The sequence below is a fragment of the Schistocerca gregaria genome, chromosome 5 (assembly GCF_023897955.1).
Source record: "Schistocerca gregaria isolate iqSchGreg1 chromosome 5, iqSchGreg1.2, whole genome shotgun sequence".
NCBI lineage: Eukaryota > Metazoa > Arthropoda > Insecta > Orthoptera > Acrididae > Schistocerca > Schistocerca gregaria.
The window spans coordinates 114,329,919-114,350,361 of NC_064924.1; the positions used below are offsets into that span (position 1 = coordinate 114,329,919).

General features: G+C 41.8%; 1 protein-coding gene across 2 annotated transcripts in view; it reads left to right on the forward strand.

Annotated features, from left to right (window-relative positions):
- The window catches only part of LOC126272641 (uncharacterized transmembrane protein DDB_G0289901-like), a 70,640-nt gene that overhangs the window by 43,286 nt on the left and 6,911 nt on the right, over positions 1-20,443 (forward strand). The window contains exon 3 of one of the 2 annotated variants that reach the window (XM_049975627.1): positions 10,797-10,962. The exons of the other annotated variant lie outside the window; for it this stretch is intronic. Within the exon in view, the coding sequence (XP_049831584.1) occupies positions 10,797-10,936 (140 nt within the window). The 3' untranslated portion in view covers positions 10,937-10,962. The remainder of the gene's footprint in view (positions 1-10,796; positions 10,963-20,443) is intronic. 2 annotated transcript variants of the gene reach the window in all.

Here is a 20,443-nt window from a genome sequence, read left to right on the forward strand (position 1 = left end):
AGATGGTAGAGTTTAGTTAGGCCTTTCTCCCCAAGACTGTCAGTAGCTCTAATGGAATGTTGTCTACTCCAGGGGCCTTGTTTCGACTCAGGTCTTTCAGGGCTCTGTCAAACGCTTCACGCAGTATCATATCTCCCATTTAATCTTCATCTACATCCTCTTCCATTTCAATATGTCCTCAAGTACATCGCCCTTGTATAGACCCTCTATATACTCCTTCCACGTTTCTGCTTTCCCTTCTTTGCTTACAACTGGGTTTCCATCTGAGCTCTTGATATTCATTCAAGTGGTTCTCTTTTCTCCAAAGGTCTCTTTAATTTTCCTGTAGGCAGTATCTATCTAACCCCTAGTGACGTATGTCTCTACATTATTACATTTGTCCTCTAGCCATCGCTGCTTAGCCATTTTGCACTTCCTGACGATCTTGTTTTTAATACGTTTGCATTCCTTTTTGCTTGCTTCATTTACTGCATTTTTATATTTTCTCCTTTCATCAATTAAATTCAATATGTCTTCTGTTACCCAAGGATTTCTACTAGCCCTCGTCTTTTTACCTACTTGATTATCTGCTGCCTTCACTACTTCATCCCTCAAAGCTACCCATTCTTCTTCCACTGTGTTTGATTCCCCCATTCCTGTCAATTATTCTCTTATGCTCTCCCTGAAACTCTGTACAACCTCTGGTTTAGTCAGTTTATCCAGGTCCCATCTCCTTAAATTCCCATCTTTTAGCAATTTCTTCAGTTTTAATCTAAAGTTCATAATCAATAGATTGTGGTCAGAGTCCACATCTGCCCCTGGAAGTGTCTTACAATTTAAAACCTTGTTCCTAAATCTCTGTCTGACCATTATATAATCTATCTGAAACCTGTCAGTATCTCCAGGTTTCTTCCATGTATACAACCTTCTTTCATGATTCTTGAACCAAGACTTAGCTATGATTAAGTAGTGCTCTGCGAAAAATTCTACCAGGTGGCTTCCTCTTTCATTCCTTACTCCTTTTCCATATTCACGTACTACTTTTCCTTCTCTTCCTTTTACCTACTATCGAATTCCAGTCACCCATCATCATCATCATCATTTAAGACTGATTATGCCTTTCAACGTTCAGTCTGCAGCATAGCCCCCCCTTATAACATTCCTCCATGATCCCCTATTAAGTGCTAACGTTGGTGCCTTTTCTGATGTTACACCTATTACATCAAAATTAATCTTAACCGAAGCCATGTACCTTCTCCTTGGTCTGCTCCGACTCCTCCTATCCTCTACTGCTGAACCCGTGAGTCTCTTGGGTAACCTCACTTCTCCCATGCGTGTAACATGACCCCACCATCTAAGCCTGTTTGCCCTGACTGCTACATCTATAGAGTTCATTCCCAATTTTTCTCTAATTTCCTCATTGTGGACACCCTCCTGCCATTGTTCCGACCTACTAGTTCCTGCAATCATCCTAGCTACTTTCATATCCGTAACCTCAACCTTGTTGATAAGGTAACCTGAATCCACCCAGCTTTCGCTCCCATACAACAAAGTTGGTCGAAAGATTGAACGGTGCACAGATAACTTAGTCTTGGTACTGACTTCCTTCTTGCAGAAGAGAGAAGATCGTAGCTGAGCGCTCACTGCATTAGCTTTGCTGCACCTCGCTTCCACTTCTTTCAGTATGTTGCCATCCTGTGAGAGTATGCATCCTAAGTACTTGAAACCGTCCACCTGTTCTAACTTTTTTCGTCCTATTTAGCACTCAATCCGTTTATATCTCTTTCCCACTGATATTACTTTCGTTTTGGAGATGCTGATCTTCATACCATAGTCCTTACATTTATGATCTAGCTCTGAAATATTACTTTGCAAACTTTCAGTCGAATCTGCCATAACAACTAAGTCATCCCCAAATGCAAGACTGCTTATTTTGTGTTCACATATCTTAATCTCACACAGCCAGTCTATTGTTTTCAACATATGATCCATAAATAATACGAACAACAGTGGAGACAGGTTGCAGCCTTGTCTTATCCCTGAAACTACTCTGAACTATGAACTCAATTTACTGTCAACTCTAACTGCTACCTGACTATCCGTATAAAGACGTTTAATTGCTTGCAAACGTTTGCCTCCTATTCCATAATCTCGTAGAACAGACTATAACTTCCTCCTAGGAACCCGGTCGTATGCCTTTTCTAGATCTATAAAGCATAGATACAATTCCCTGTTCCACTCATAACACTTCTCCATTATTTGCCGTAAGCTAAAGATCTGGTCCCGACAACCTCTAAGAGGCCTAAAGCCACACTGGTTTTCATTCAATTTGTCCTCAACTAATACTCGCACTTTCCTTTCAACAATACCTGAGACGATTTTACCAACAACGCTGATTAAAGAGATACCTCTGTAGTTGTTACAATCTTTTCTGTCTCCATGTTTAAATATTGGTGTGATTACTGCTTTTGTCCAGTCTGATGGAACCTGTCCCGCCTCCCAGGCCATTTCAGTTACTCTGTGTAGACATTTAAGACCTGACATTCCACTGTATTTGATGAGCTTCGACTTAATTTCATCTACCCCTCAAGTGTGATCCTATTTCCATCATCATTCCTATCCCATTCTACCTCGAAATTTGAAACAATACTGATCGTATTTTCACCTACATTGAGCAACTCTTCAAAAATTCCCTCCATCTGTCCAAGACATCCACAAGATTCACCAGCAGTTTTCCTGACCTGTCCCAAATACTTGTCATTTCCTTCTTACCTGCCTTTCGAAGACTGCTAATTACACTCCAGAATGGTTTTCCAGCAGCTTGACCCATAGTCTCCAACCTGTTTCCAAAGTCTTCCCAAGATTTCTTCTTGGATGCTGCAATTATCTGTTTGACTTTGTTTCGTTCTTTAACATAACTTTCTCTGTCTACCTGAGTTCTAGTATGTAGCCATTTTTGATACGCCTTCTTTTTCCTTTTACATGCTGCCTTGATTGTGTCATTCCGCCAAGCTGTTTGATTCATCCTACTTTTACACATTACTGTTCCAAGACATTCTGTAGCCACTTCTAGTACTGTGTCCCTGTACCTTGTCCATTCGTTTTCCAATGACTGTATTTGACTACATTCAACTAACTGGTATCTTTCTGAAATCATTGTTATGTACTTGTGCCTGATTTCCTTATCCTGAAGTTTCTCCACTCTTATCCTCCTACATATGGACCTGACCTCCTGCACTTTCGGCCTCACAATCCCAATTTCAGTGCAGATTTAATAATAATCAGTGTCATCAAAGATTCCCCTGAATACACGTGTGTCCCTCGCAGCTTTCCTGAAGTCCTGATCTGTTATTATATAGTCAATGACAGATCTGGTTCCCCTGCCTTCCCAAGTATACCGGTGCCTTCCCAAGTATACCGGTGAATGTTCTTATGTTTAAAAAAGGAGTTTGTGATTACTGAGCTCATACTGACACAGAAATCCAAGAGTTGTTTCCCGTTCCTGTTGGCCTCCATATCCTCTCCAAATTTACGCATAACCTTTTCATACTCTTCTCTTCGATTTCCAATCCTGGCGTTAAAATCACCCATGATCAGAACACTATCCTTGTCCTTTACTCTAACAACTACATCACTGAGTGCCTCATACAAACTATCCATCTAATCTTGATCTGTCCCTTCACAATGCGCCGGCCGCGGTGGTCCCGCGGTTCTAGGCGCGCAGTCCGGAACCGTGCGACTGCTACGGTCGCAGGTTCGAATCCTGCCTCGGGCATGGATGTGTGTGATGTCCTTAGGTTAGTTAGGTTTAAGTAGTTCTAAGTTCTAGGGGACTAATGACCACAGCAGTTGAGTCCCATAGTGCTCAGAGCCATTTGAACCATTTGAACCATTCACAATGCGAATATACAGACAAAATCTTAATTTTCTTCCTAGACACTGTCAAATCTATCCACATCAGTCGTTCGGTTACATGGTTTATTGCAACTACACTGGGTTCCATTTCTTTCCTGATGTAAAGCCCTACACCCCATTGTGCTATTCCTGCTTTGACTCCTGACGGGTAGACCTTGTATTCTACCACTTCCTCTTCTTTCTCACCCCTAACAGCTAAAACATCCAGTCCCATCTTACTAGCAGCCTCTGCCAGCTCTACCTTCTTCCCAGAGTAGCCCCCATTGATATTAATAGCTCCCCATCTCATTACCATTTGTCTGCCAAGTCGTATCTTAGGAGTCCCTGGTTTGTCAGTTAGAGGTGGGACTCAATCACCTCCAAAGGTCCGAGGCATTTTGCTCTGATTGTTGCAAGCATCATATTTAATGTACCAGGGAAGCAAGTTGCTAGCCTTACTTGCCCCGAGTCCCATTGGGTTTTACCCCTAACGGCTGAGGGACTAACTGGTGGATTTGGTAGTCTTTGCCGTATGAGCACAAAGGTGACCACGACTCAGAATATGTCCGAGATGCCCAGCCTTATTCCAAAGTAACTGGTATCCCGACTGTCGGGACCACTTACTTGGCCACTCATATGTTGCCCGTGGTTCATGAACTAGGACATGACTACAGGAACCCACACCATGAACCAGTCACCCATGACTATTAAATTTTCGTATCCCTTCACTACCTCACAATTTCACAGATTTTAAATAACGAAGATTATAAGAATACACATTTCTTTTATTTCACCATACATTTCATCAATTTTTTCATCATCTGCAGAGCTAGTTGGCATATAAACTTGTACTACTGTAGTAGGCGTGGGCTTCGTGTTTATCTTGGCCACAATAATGCGTTTACTATACTGTTCTAACTAGATTACCGGAACTCCTATTTTGTATTCATTATTGATCCTACTCCTGCATTATCCGTATTTGATTTTGTATTTATAACCCTGTATTCACCTAACCAAAAGTCTTGTTACTCCTGCCACCGAACTTCACTAATTCCCACTATATCTAACTTTAACTCATCCATTTCCCTTTTTAAATTTTCTAACCTAACTGCCCGATTAAGGGATCTGACATTCCACGCTCCGATCCATAGAACGCCAGTTTTCTTTCTTCAGATAACGACGTCCTCCTGAGTATTCCTCGCCCGCAGATCCGAATGGGGAACTATTTTACGTCCGAAATATTTTACCCAAGAGGACACCATCATCATTTAAGCATACAGTAAAGCTGCATGCCCTCGGGAAAAATTACGGCTGTAGTCTCCCCTTGCTTTCAGTAGCAGCACAGCAAGGCCGTTTTGGTTAGTGTTACAAGGCCAGATCTGTCAATCATCCAGACTGTTGCCCCTGCAACTACTGAAAAGGCTGCTGCCCCTCTTCAGGAACCACGCGTTTGCCTGGCTTCTCAACAGATACCCCTCCATTGTGGTTGCACCTACGGTATGGCCATCTGTATCGCTGAGGCATACAAGCCTCCCCACCAACGGCAAGGTCCATGGTTCATGGGGGGGGGGTTAATTAATAAATTCTTCCCAGAAAGCTCTGAACTTGACTTATATGTACTGCAAACTCCCACTTCTCCGATCGTAAGTATTTCCTTTACAGATTCCAGAAGTCTTCATACTCATATTCTGTTGGGGTATAAAAGCTGATATTTAAGCTGAAGAAAGTGATTAACGAACCCCATGTATGTTAAAAGACCGTTATTAATAAATTCTATTTATATATCATGTCAGAAATGCTTATGCCGTATTCAAAGTCGATCGTAATAAACATCCATTTATGCGTATATTATCTGCTACTGCTCTCACTTCCCACACTTAGCACCTCGTCTTACAACTATTTGAAAGTTCATTTATCAGAAAATTCAAATTTTTATACAGGTTACTTATGTTAGACATGTTAGACAAATTGTCTGAGAAGGAATGTTTGTTGTGATGAATAACATAATAATGTCGTTGTCTGAACCGTCAGTCTTAACTCTAGCGATGTTATGGCATTAGCGATTGTGGGGCTCATTTCCCGATAAGAAAGTTTGCTAGTGGATGCTCGACATTTAACATACAGTGAGCGACAATTGGTAAAAAAGATTTAACTTCTCCCCTGGTCTTTGAGAGGTCAAATATTTAAATAAGTCCATACTATATGGCAATGAGAGATACATTAAGACTACAACAGTCCTTAAAATATCACAGATTTTGCCTCTTTTAAATAACGGAGCTCATAAGAACAAAGCCGACACAACGCTTTTAGTCATACGTTGATCAGCCAGAACATTATGACCACCTACCTAATAGCTGGTATGTCCACCTTTGGCAAGGATAACAGACGCTTCGCGTTGCGGCATGGAACTAATGAGACCTTGGTAGGTCAGTGAAGATAGCTGGTATCACATCTGCACTCACAACTCACCTTATTCCCTCAAATTCCGGGGAGGCGTGTGGTGATCTTTGACGCCACGTTCAATCTCATCCAAGACGTGTTCGATCAGGTTTAAATCTGGGTAGTTGCGGGACCAGCATATCAATTGGAACTCGTCACTGCGTTCATTGAACCTCTCCGTCACAGTCCTGACACTGTGGCATGGCACTTTATCGTGGTGAAAAATGCCACTGCTGTCGGGAAACATGATCGTCATGAAGTTGAGTACTGTGGTATGCAACCAGCGTAGTATACACCTAGGCCGTCATGGTTCCTTGCACTAGTTCCAATGGTCCTACTGATACCCATGTGAAAGTTCCCCAGAGCATAATGGAGCCGCCGCCATCTTTCCTCAATCCCACAGTAGAGGCGTAATGAAGCTGTTCTCCTGGAAGACGACTGAGTCGCGCCATTCCATCGCCATAATAAAGAAGGTATCGGGATTCATCAGATCATGCAATGCTTTGACATTGCGCCAACATCCAGTGCAGATGGTCGCTAGTCCATTCGGGTCGTAGTTGGCGATGTCGTGGTGTTGACATTGGCACATAGTCGCCTGCAGAGGCAAATCGTTAGGAGTGTTCGGTGCAATGTGTGTTCAGACACACTTGCACCCCGCCCAAATTCAAAACCTAACGCTAGGTCCGCCAGAGTTCGCCGCCTGCCCTGTTTTACCAGTCTGCCCACCCTACGACGTCCGACGTATGGAATGAGGGATGGCCGCCCAATCCAACGGCGTCTGGGCATGGTTTCAGATTGGTTTCATCACGTGTTGAAGACATTCACAACAGCACTCCTCGAACATCCGACAGTCGCGCCAAACCTCTGGGCCATCACAATCTGTTCTCTGTCAAACTCAAATAGATCATGCGACCTCCCCATTCTACACAGAGATAGCACCCACTGACACTACATGCACCGTGCGTGTGTCTGAATAGCAGTCATTTCTCGTCAGGTAACGCTGCTATCGCCTGGATTGATTTATAACGCGATTAAGCCGGTAATTATAATGTGCTGGCTGATCAGTGTATCGGGAGAAGCCACTAGTTTCTGGAGCTACAGGGGATAGGCAAAATAATGTAAACACCTGTATTTACTTTGGCATGTTAACAGAATCTTTCGTTGGTTGTTGATAGAATAACATTATAATAAATGAAAAGCACCAGTTTGCTTTTGTTCTACAATACTACTTTCATTGTGTTAACCGGTTTTCGGCTTACAAGACCATCGTCAGACATTTACTGAGTATAGTCACCAAAGAAGTTACAATGTTTTCAAACAGCAATGGAAGAGAAGTAACACGTCTAGACTGAAGCAGAAACATATAGTAACTAACATCTTTGACAGTGTGGTGGTAATGCAAAGAAGAAGTAAAAAATTCAACAGTAAATAAATAAAAATGGAGTACACAGGAAAAACTTTAACACAAAACAGGAACAGCATGCCTACATAACGGTTTCTAGTAATAAAAGAAACTAATAAAATAAAATAAAAAGCAGAGTTATATACAATAAAATTCATTGCCACAGCCGCTGACTACAGTCGAGTTCTTGTTGACCACATCTTGCACAGGAAACAAAACGAAAAATTATACCCTTCCGCTATGCCCCACATGCTTTCACATCCACTGTCTGCAACAAATAATGTACACTACCATATCTAGGTGAGCTATCACTGATTGTAGCCAAAGCACTGAATACCTCCAAGTATAGGCTTTCCTTTGTTAAGAACACGACAGCCAGTGTATTTTTAATAGCAAAGATAAGATCCAGTTATCAGACAACAGTGGGGTATACAAAATCACCTGGTCTGATTGTTACACATTTTACATCAGTCAGTCAGGCAGAGACTCTAGGTTGGCTAAACATGAACGCAGTTGGAGGTTATAGAATTCTGACTCCGCATCTGCTGAGTATGTACTAAGTGAGGGGCACAACTACCAGCCAGTTTCCTATGTACTTCACTCAGCAAACAAAGGCCATAAACTGAACCTGCTTGAAGCCCTGGAAATTACCAAACATTTTTCTCACAGTCGACATCTAATCGTAAATGACCAGACACAGCTCAACACCTCCCCTCTCCTAAACTTCGCATTAACACCTCAGTTGTCCATTATTTCCCACACTGTTTGTTTCTACATATTCCCATTTCCTCATATTCATGAAGTTTTTTGGTAGTTTCTATTGTTAAGGCTTTCTTTTAACTGGTACTTGTATTAGTGTCCATATTTAACACCTCCTGTTGTTGTCTCATCAAGCATTGTTTGTATTGTGATTGGTTTACTTATTTAATGCAAACTGTTGAATAGCCACAGTTTTCAATATAATGTTAAAGTGCAGTACCATCAAACTCTCAAGAATTGTATTTTCTGGATATTCCCTCAAACACCTCAGTCTTTCTGCGTTTATTTATTTATGTTTATCTTACTGATATTATGTACTGAGTAGTTACATTGATGGTCGTTTCTTCTTTTAATTGGTTAGTGTATTACTATGCATGTGTTATACCTCCTGATGTAGCCTTGTCAAATACTAATTTTATTTTATTTTATTAGTTTTGTTTTTAACAGAAAGTGTTATGTAGGCACGCTGTTCTTACTTTGTGTTAAAGTTGTTCTTGTCTGCTCCATATTAATTTATTTACTGTTCAATTTTTTACTTCTTCATTGCTTTACCATCACACTGTCAAAGATGTAGAATACTGTAAGTTCTTGCGTCAGTCTAGACTTGTTACTTCTTTGCCGGGCGCGGTGGTCTAGCGGTTCTAGGCGTTCAGTCCGGAACCGCGCGACTGCTACGGTCTCAGGTTAGAATACTGCCTCGGGCATGGATGTGTGTGATGTCCTTAGGTTAGTTAGGTTTAAGTAGTTCTAAGTTCTAGGGGACTGATGACCACAGACGTTAAGTCCCATAGTGCTCAGAGCCATTTGAACCATTTCTGTTATTTCTGTTTCGTTGTTGTTTGCAAACACTGTAACTTCTTTGGTGGCAATATTCAGTAAATGTCTGAATATGGCGTTGTAAGCTGAAAACTGGTTAACACAGTAAAAGTATTATTGCAGAACAAAATCAAACTGTTGATTTTCATTTATTACTTGGGAATGGTTTATTGATAACGGGATCGACTCCCATTTTCCCGTAATACAGCTGTGATTCTTCTTGGAATACTGGCGTATAATGATTATTTGGTCTCCAGTGGATGTCACTCTACGACCAGACCCTCTTCTAACTCCTGTAGTGACGAGGGAATTTGCTCCGGAGTCTGTGCTCCAGTACTCCACTCTAGGGTTTGATAACGTTCAAGTAAGGGGATCGTGCTGGCCAGGGAAGACGCTGCAGTTCGGTTGCACGTCTCTCATACCACGACTGTTCTGTCCTGGCTGTATGAACGGGTGCATTATGGTCCTGAAATATGGCATCATTTTTGAGGAACAACATTAGAATCACAGGGTGCACGTGATAACCTAAAATGTTCACACAATCGTTGGCTACAACGCGGCCGTTGAGAGGAATGAGGGGACCAACAGAATACCACGATACGGCTGCCCACAATGTCACACTTCCACCTCCATGCTTAACTATTGGAACCAATCAATGAGGACTGTAGGCCTGTTTCGCCGTTCTCCAGATATAAACCCTGCCCAATGACTCGTTGGACCATATGACGTGTTTCCATTAATCAGCCGTCCACGGTTTATGTTCCTGACACCATGTTTTATGCTTCTTTTCGTTGGTTGTCGTCACTGCTGGTTTCGATATAGCAGCTCGTCCACGAATATTCTCTTTATGGAGTTCTCGGCGGACAGTGTCGATGGATACGGGATCTCCAAGATGGCTGTTGAGCTCTGCAGTCACTTTAGCCGCCCTAGTCTTATGTTGTTTGACACAATTAATGTTAGTGTACGACGATCTAGTTTTGAACTGCGCCTACTGTTACGTTAGCACGATGATAACTTTTCACGTTCCCTGTAGACTGTCATGACTGCTGAAACAGTTGATCTTGAAACATTCAATTAGCTAGCTGTCTTGGTTAGTGATGCTCCAGCTAATCGGGATCTTACGATCTGCCCTCTCTGGAACTGTTAGATCTTTCATTGCACGTTGAACTCGGCCTCTGAACGCAAATACAAAGTGTGCACTACTCGTAAACAACCATGCACTACTCCTAAACAATCACGCACTGATACCTAATCCGAACTGAACACGGACAGTCCAGCGCCACACGTCCCTTACCTGCGTTTTTGACCGTCAAACACTATCATATCATTCCTGCCACTGTTCACATTATTTTGCCTATCCCCTGTATATTGATTTTCATTATCTCTACACACATCTCTCGTTCGTACTGATAATAGTAACGAACCCTGTGTAACACTCAACTTACCTGATTCTTGAGCAAAATTCGAAAGAATGGAAAGTAGACAACTGTGAAGATCTTTGTTGCAGTGAACGAAATTAACGCGCTGGGGCAGAAGAGAAGGCAGGCAGGGTTTCAAAGCCTGATGAGTTCTTCGGCGCCGGCGCAAAGAATGGCGGCGTTCGCTGGAGCCACGGCGCAGGCAGCGGCTGGAGCCGGCGGCGTGTAGTGGGCGTCACCACCCAGCGGCAGCTGGTAGGCCGCGCGTCCCACGCCGTTCTCGCCAGAGGAACACACTTTATGACATTAATCCTACCACTGTGTACGATCATAGTTACACCAAAATACAGTGTTTTCAAATCTTTAAGGTCACACAATTATTTCAGGCAGTTAGTTGTCGCAGTACATAAAGAACACTGAGAGGTTACTGCGTCAGGCAGCCTTGCAGAGGATCATGGCTCACTTACCACAGATGCTAGAGATCCTACCTTGTGCGAATACTGGGATTAGATGCACTTTGCCCCATGCCATAATGATGAGTGACTCGATGGAGAAGTAGCGACCCTGAGGTATCCAAAGCTTTCATACAACACCCACATGGCGCCCATCAACAGACATCGGAATGGCGTTCAGGCAGCATCGCGTGGCCTTGTGCACTGGAATGTAGTGTCCTTAATTACCCAATAAGAGATGTGCAAGTTCCTTTAAAATTCAAACATCTATCTGCTATGAGTAATATAGTTTAGTACAGAAATTCGAAGTTAAGTTGAAACTTATTGCAAAAATAGCCTTAGCCACACAGCTTTGCACATGCATGCACACACCTATTCTCCTCTCTCTCTGCCCACCTCTTCTGTTCCTCCATCCCTATCTCTGTTTATCGTCCCCTTCTCTGTACACTCTATGTCACCTTATCTTTACCTTCCACTCTGTTTGTCCATGTCCTCCATTCCCTCTCTCCATCCATATGTTCTTCCCTGCTCCCCTACACAACTCACACCGTTCTCTTTCCCTCCCCCTCCCCATCCTCATAATGCATTGATCCACAGCTCCACTACAACATCCACCATTGCCTTCATCTCCTCCATCTTCCAAATCATCCCCTCCTCCCCAATTTCTGTCCATCCCTTCTTAGCCCCCTCAATCTGTCTACCTGCACCTTCCTTCTCTCTGACAGTAACACCTGTCCTACCCCTCCCTCTCTCCTTCGACTCCCTGTGCCCCCTGTCTCACTATCTGTCCTCTCCTGCACCACTCTCCGACCTTACTCCATCTCTCGATCACAGAGTTCCCACAGCTGTGCCCACCCATACGTGTAGTCCCTTCAAAGCTGGGCGATAAATAACATACAAGACCAGGCCACCCTGCAAATGTGTCGCTCTTCTTATTGCAGTTAGAAGGCTTAAAACCCCACAGTGTTCGTTAAGTTCGTTGATTGTGTGCGAAATTTGGTTGAAGTAGATACAGGTGGCTGGGAGGAGATCTCACCACACACACATACTTGCTGTCTGCTTTGTATCTGAGTGGCAATCAAATGAAAACCGATCACCTGCCAGGAGGGGGCCATTGAACGATTCCATTCAAAAGTATTCTCCAAATGTGAAAAGACTTTTATAAGACTGGAACACAAGACGATCAACTCCTGGGTGTTTTTATGTCACGTCATTGTGTCTGCAAAATGCTATCACAGCAATGTGCATTCTACGCAGAAGGAATTGGATGAACATAGGGCTCCTGCTGCTGAATAAGAAGTTTATCATGACCTTACCACAATTCGTGTTAATCACAGAAATCATCGTAAATCGGTTACTTTTTAGGTTTTTTCTCAGGGCAGTATATAAGAAAGACTCTCAAACTATATTAATTCTTCCATGTTCATGGCTCAAAGCTGTAAACCCACCCTTTATTTTATTTGGTTTATCTGTAATAACAGCCAGAGTATTTACAACCTTTAATTTAAATCTACATTAGACTCTTACAATCCATTCTCCAGCCAATAAGTAATTTTAAAATACTAAGATGATATATTCTCAAATTGCGATACAGACCCAATTATTTTCCCGTAAACTGCCTCTTTTATGGCGTTCACAATTATCTCTGTTCCAGCCAGCATATCTGCTAGGCGTGAACATACGGGAATTTTAATTTCACCACTTATTTTCTGCTTAACATTATCTTTTAAAACTCATCATTTTCCTGGGTGCACGCTACCAGTTCTTCTGACGCCAATTATTGGGGAATTTACCTATATAACTTTATGATTTCAACTTTTCCAAACGATTGATCATTAAACGTTGTTATTCCCTTATTTTAGGCTTTGGAAACGGTTTTCAGCCCGGCACATTTAGATACAATGTAACCATCCTGTGTAAGCAGTTTTGAGCTGGGAATAGACGTTAATAAGCTGACAATTTTAGGTACCTTTTAATACATTAAACATGATCCATTCCATCATTTTCGGTCGGAACTTTATGATGTTACTACTTATCCGTGTTGTCAATAGTAAATTTAGAAATTATATAGTTCCCAGTTGTAGCCAGACTTTGCCCTTTTTCTTTTCCCTCTTCTTCCTATTAACCAGTGAGCCTTCTGTGCCAGTTTCTCCTGTGATGACCGTCTCCTGCACCTCACCCATCTCCTACCCCACCAACTCAACTCTCGTGAATATTCTAGTTTCGTCTCCCTCGATCTAGAAAAAGTCTGTGAACGTATGTGGTATTCGAGTCTTCTTTTCAGACTCCAGACATACACACCTCTGATCAACTATGTGTGACTTATTGCATCCTTCCTATTTCATCGCCCATTATTTGTCACTATTAACAATACCAATTCCCATACATTCTATCCTACTGCATATTTGCCCCAAGGCTGTGTCCACTCGCCTCCTCTCTGTCTGATCTACATTGGTGACACACAAAAACTACTCCCACCAGTCCACTTCCTTCAATGTGTTGATGACATTGCTTTCCACGCCCTCTGCCCCACATCCTAGAAATCCCAACAGTCCATCCAAGCTTTTTCACGGTTCGCGTGGCTGCCCCCATCGGATGTTCGAATCCTCCCTCAGGCATAGGTGTGTGTGTTGTCCGTAGCGAAAGTTAGTTTAAGTTAGATTAACTAGTGCGTAGGTCTAGGGACCGAGTCCTTAACACAGATTTCCAAATTTTCCAATCTCTCCAAATATATGAGTCACTTTGTCTCCTAGCATAACCAAGGGCTCCTCAAGATCAAAACCCAAGCAATAATTGTAGAACAAATCATGTGCACCCTCCACCTCCTACCACTGACAACTGACTTACTTAACTAACTAGCACACTAAAATATCATGCTCAACCAGCCACCTACTAACCATCCAATAGAAAGTCCGCAATAGGCTGAAACTACTAACAGACCGAACTTGTGGATTACACTGCTCCACTATTCTCCACATCTCCAAAACACTGATGCGACCCATCTTCTGTTATGGAAATGTTGCTTATATCTCCCCTCCACAAAAATTCTGTAAGTTCCTCCAAATTCTCAAACTCCATTCAGTCTATCTAGCTTTCCGCATCTATGTACGTTTCCTTTTCTGGTTACTGTACCATCTCACCAAATTTCCACCACTCCTCACCCATATCAGATACCTAAGCATCTCCTATACAGTCCATAATCTAGTTTCCAATAATCACATTGTCTCCCCTCTGGTCTCCAACGTGATATGCTGCAGTGCTTCCAGAAACACTCCATATCCTATCCCAACGCCATTTCAAGCAACTCTCTCTGCAAGAAAATGAGATACTCTCGCTTCTACTAACTTTAACTCTTCCTCACCTATCCCCTTTCCCTCTTTATCCTTTCCTGTCCCTTTCCTCTTGAAACTACTGCCCTATCCGCAGAACACACTACTCCTTACCCTCTGCCTTTCCCAATGACTGTATTTTGCATTATCCTCCCAGCTCCTGTTCTCTACCTGAGAGATCACTCTTTTCCTACCCACATCCCTCAGCCCTATGGAAAATAGTCTCTCTCGCAATACCTCTTGCTGTAGTGCAGGTCATTCAGATTTTAAGTGAAAGTGCAGTGATCCAGTATATTCCCGTTGTTTTTAACTGTCCACCTTTGATTTTTAATTTGAAATTTTATCTGTATTTCTCATTGTAATTTGGTTTAATTTGCCTCACTGAAGAGCGGAGAACTGTGCCATTAAGAGCCCACGCTCCGCTCATGTTGGGCGAGGGAGATGAAATAACAACGAAGTAAAGAAACTGTCAATGTTACTGACGTGACAGCTCTTAAAGAAACTCTTGGAAGTCAGTAATGCAAACATAGTTGACAAAAATTTTCGGCCATTCAGATGCTATACTATATTAGGCTACTGAGCAGATGGCTTCATGCTCTCCTCCCGTTCCCTCACCTCTCTTCCCCTCCCTGGCTTTGACATGTAGCAGGACGTCATGATACCTGGGAAGACCTTTAAGATAACGATGTGCTGATGATGCTGTCAGTAAAATATAACTTGTGTTAATGCGCCATTTCGCGGAAGTTGAAAATACTGACTTAAAGCTCATTTGAAGGTTGGCTCATTCTCTTTTTACCACACTACTCGCAATGACATGTGTAGATATTAATGTACCCCGAATAAAAGTATCTGCACGAACAGAAATTAGCCACCAGAACATTTACATATCTTGACTTTGACTGTTATGTCATGGTAATGTATATCTCATTACATTATATCTTTCCATTTAATCAGCCATTATTAGTATCTTCAGCGAGTAAAGCTTCATTAGAAATGTTTCATATTAAAAACAATCACAACCATACCGTTACGATGGTGTTTCCCAAAGAGAGCATAAACATATACTACTAACAAATACTATTTGCATGTTGTGAAAAAACTAATCGTTGATTTCCTTGCACTGAAATTTTGTACGATAATTATTTCCTTCTACAGCAGTGACTTACTAATTCCAGGTGAATGATGTGCTACAATGTTCACTTTTAACTACTGAAACTAACACAATAAGTAATTTCACTGATCCAACTCATAAAACAGTTCTGCTGAATGCATACTCGTAGCTGTCATATGACACAGATGAGCTGTAGGCTGTGGGGAAGTGGCGCTTGTCGTGACGTCCACTTGTTACGCCACGCGCTGCTTTCATACATAAGTCTAATGGGCCCCTATTTACTCATCAAGTAATTTTGATCACAGCTATAAGAAGCTACCAGACACTCAATGGTCTTCAGTATAAGTCTTCATAATCCCCGAGACTGTGTCCTCCACGTCAGCTCGGTGATGAGCTGACCTCCCCTAACACCGAGAGACGATGGGAAACAGGTTTCTGCTTCTGATACACTTTTGGAAGCGTGGTGCAGAAGCCAATCATAGTGTTCGATTTCGGTGTGTAAGAGTAGGTATCTTCTCTTCTCTCTCCACAAGTGTCACCTGACGCACACTAACTGGAATCTCACTCCAAAAAGCACATATTGGAAAGCATGCACAGATTTACTGTACTGGATGTCGTTTACTACTGCCATTGATGTTAACTTGCACTGTGTAGAATGGAAAGTATGGATCGGAGAATCTAATATTTTCCTCGAAAACGTTTCGTCCACCTTAAGATACGCAACTAAACTTACATTATGTGCCCACGGTGTGAATTATGCAAGTTGGATTGCCTATCTTAAGGTGAATGAAACATCTTCCCGGCCAGTTTTAGTTTTCACATCCTGCATGAGTGGCCACAAAACTTCATTGTCGCGGAGAATGCACGTGCAGCACGTATTAAGAGAAACGGTAACTCTGAAACTAGATGCAGTGTGGTTACCCCTCCCCACATACTGTGCAGTCGGTCTTATCTATTCTATTCGCTGCTTGACCTCTACACAGCGTTTTTTACAAAACCCACGTCCAGATATGTACTGTTTGGAAATCTGATGACTATATCACAAATCTACAGCTTTTTAGTACAAACAAGCCGGAGAGATAGAGAGAGCACTGAGATGTTTGCTCTACAGGAGCCCATAGCATCGGTTATGGTTCGTGTGATCGTCATTGGGTTCTCTGCGAATTCCAGAATGTCACACGTCCGTGGAGCACCAGAGTCAACCCTCCTATGTCCCAACGTGACAGCTCCTCGCAGCCGTCGTTTTAGTCGGACAAAAACGGTATGAGACGTTGCAATCACTACAGTGATTGACGACGGCTCCCTCTTCTCACATCCTTACCGTGTATCAGGAGATCTGAAACCGATCCACTCTTCAAACTTATTTTACGGTATGCTCGGAAATTCCCCTAACAAACTTGTACATAATATTTTGAATGGGAGCCCACTTACCGATTCCATGCTACAGCGTTTTGAAGACATGTTTGACAGGTAGGCAGGTAACAGTGCAGTCCTGGTTGCGGGTAGTTATGTCAGATGGGCCAATGGAATTTGACGTCTGTCTTTCTTCTCTGACCTGGCTCGAGCCTCTTCGCGAGTCTGTGACTGATAGAGCAACATGGTTGACTGCACGTATGCAGAAAGCACCTGCATGATCTTTCTGAATGAAGAAGGTTCCGACAGTGGAAGAGCTGCCTATCGCTTTTGCGACGATTGTACGCCACCCCCCCCCCCCCACCCCCACAATCAAAATCCAACTCCGTCGCATACACTTATACACTTTTCGCCAAAAATACGCAACGGCTGCGAGAAAGGGTACCTTCAGGACAGCTGTCATTGCTGTGTTTCTCCAAGGAGACGCCACACACCGGAATTGGAAGATACCGTGCATCATAACGTTGATGAGAACTCGTCATCAAGTACACGGGCAATTGCTTTGGCTTTTAATGAGTGTAATTGTAAAGTAAGTGATGTACTGTCTCGTACGTAATCAATTACTTTTAAGAGTGGTCGCGTTATCAACATATTTTCAAATCGTCCAACAAAGACACGTTACGTTTCCAGACATGCGTTCCGACTAAAAATATAATCTTGTCACTCCCCTCTACCAGTCCTAGGAGTTTCTAATGGGCATTTCCGAACACGCTGTATATCCGAACAGTAGATTATCCACATACTAACCTCTACAGACCACAGATGCTTGTTACAGGAGTTGTAAAATATCGACTATATGCAATGAAATATTGGTTAGTTCTCTTTAATCCCATTATTCCCCATGTTATGCAGAAGTTTAGTGTGAACCCACACAACAAAATAAATTTTTATATGAAGGTATTCAAAAGACTCACGTACTACAAAATAATTAACTACACTTATGAACGATTTTTTTTCCTTGTTAAATAATGGTTGTGGTCGTATATACTCGCACTATTTAGTTACTATTGACATGTCTTGTATCTGGCACACTCCATTGTATTCATGATTGTAGGATCTGAGTGTAAGTCAGTGGCCTGACATTAATTTCCTAAAGCAGTAGCAATGTCCTGACAAAAATTCGTCTTTGAAGAATAGAAAGTGCAAAAACGTTATTGGCATGTAAACCTATTCGTCAACGGGTAACGGCGGAGCATAGTACGACTGTAATCCTAAAGACAATAGTTCGAATCTCTCCAGCAGTATGCCTTTTCTGTGCATTTATTTAAATTCGATATTTATCAACAAATGGAAAAATAATCAAACAATATTTAACCACAATTTCTTTGAATAAAATGTCCACCTTTCATTTGTAGTTACAATCCAAATGCGAAAATTCACAATGAATTAGTATTTGGTACTCAATGTCCAAACATCAGACAGAAAATAAAACACTTGTGTTATGTCTTGAGATTAACACTATTATTTGTGTATACATTTGTCTCATTAAATAAGAAGCGTTTCACATACATATACGAAATTTTAGTTCATTTTGATATGAGCAATACTTAAATATTATAAAATTATTAAATAAAGAACTATGATTCAAAATTTATTTATATAACTTTACTAATAGTTGATAAATATGGAACTTAACTAAAATTTAAATGTAAAGACGCAAAAGGAGTCTAACGGGTATAAATGTAAATGTTTCTGTTGGAGACTGAGGACAGTGCACTAAACACCATTACATCGCTATTTATGTCATTTGTAGACTAATAATTATAGCTATTGCAAGTCATGTGGTTTTTGGTTCTTTGGTAGATTCAAGTATGTGTGGGGAGTGCCTGACATTAATGCTTATGTTCCTCTGAGCAGTCAGGTGGTGAAACATGGCTGCATAGACGCAAAACGCTAAGTCTATACTGACAGGCGTAGTCCACTTAGTGTTGCAGTTACGATCATAAAGAAAATATCAGGTCATAGAATTTGTGCTATGTTTGTGGGAAGACTGTTCGATGCAGCGAAACAAACAGCCAACACACTGATGTGTATACATATTTGCATGTCAACCGGCAACTTTATAATATCAATTCTATTTCGCTATGCAGCTATCTGTGAATGTTATGCTAACAAGAGAATAATGCCTGGGACGTAAAAGCAATGGGATATAATACGCCCATTCAAGGCGATTTTTTTCAATCGTTTTGAAAATTGTCACGTACTGCCTTACGAAACTTATGTCCTGGCACTAAAATACAGATTTTATAAGTAGACATGTGATTATAGAGTGCCAGTCTGTAATGCCAGCTTGTGCTATGTATTACTAATCTGTTACAAGCTGCCTTTTGAAAATTTTTCTGGTGTCTTAGTTGAAAGAACCTACTCTGTGATTGACTTCGTTATGTCTCCCGTCTTCTTTAAAGATTGCTTTTAACGACAAGTACTTTAATGTTTGACTGCACTCGGAAGAAACATTGAAACTGCGTTTACCTGACATTTCGTAGTACCCATGTAAGCCCTAATTCTTAATCTTACTATTCGATTCGATTTTCTACTTAGTTGTTTCCTACATCGCACAACCTACCTCGGAATACCACCTGCCTCCTTCATCGACAATTTAACATCTCACTTATTCAAAGAAAATGGTGAGTTAAGGGTTGTGGTGGACCACTAACAATTGCGTTCTGTAACATATTTATACACAACACGTTGACCGTTCGTTTTCTCACTTACACTTTTTTCACATCTTATCATATAGCTTCAGTTATTTTCTGAAAGCTCTATAATCAGTTACAGCAGTGGGTTGTTTTAACCGGCCTTATCCCACTTGCAGGCACTTCGTGGTACCATGTGTAGTAAATTCTCTAAATTAAGTTATGGCTCTTACATGTTACTGAACAGCTGCCATTCCTCCTACACGATTTCTAATTTAGTTAAAAGTCAAAACATAACTTGTTACTACTGTCTTAATGCTTACAATTTATAATCTTAAACTACTATCAGACACTGAGGTGGATATATATAGAAATATATTACATGTGTCATTCTTTGTCTGTCATCGATGTCATAAAGCAGCATTGGACACAGTGCACCATTCGACAACGGTGGCTTTCGACAGCCACGCTGTTCCATACACGTTCCTCATTCTCCGATGGATGTCTACCGGTGTTTGTCCTTCGGCTGCCGAGAAAGGAATAAGAGTACATTGCTCCTGTTGGACTCATTTTATAATAAAGTCGGGTTTCCGCATTTACTGCTCGCACATCGGAAAGACAGGAATGTCGCACTATTCGGTTTCCCACGTATCGATGCTTGTACAGTGATGAGTTGAAACCTGTATGTAAGCACTTGGTATGGATCACACGTCACTGCTATCGTAGTGCTCTCCTAGTACAGTGCTAGTACTGTCCTCTGACGTCTGTCCGAGGCTGGCAGGAGCGGTGCTCATA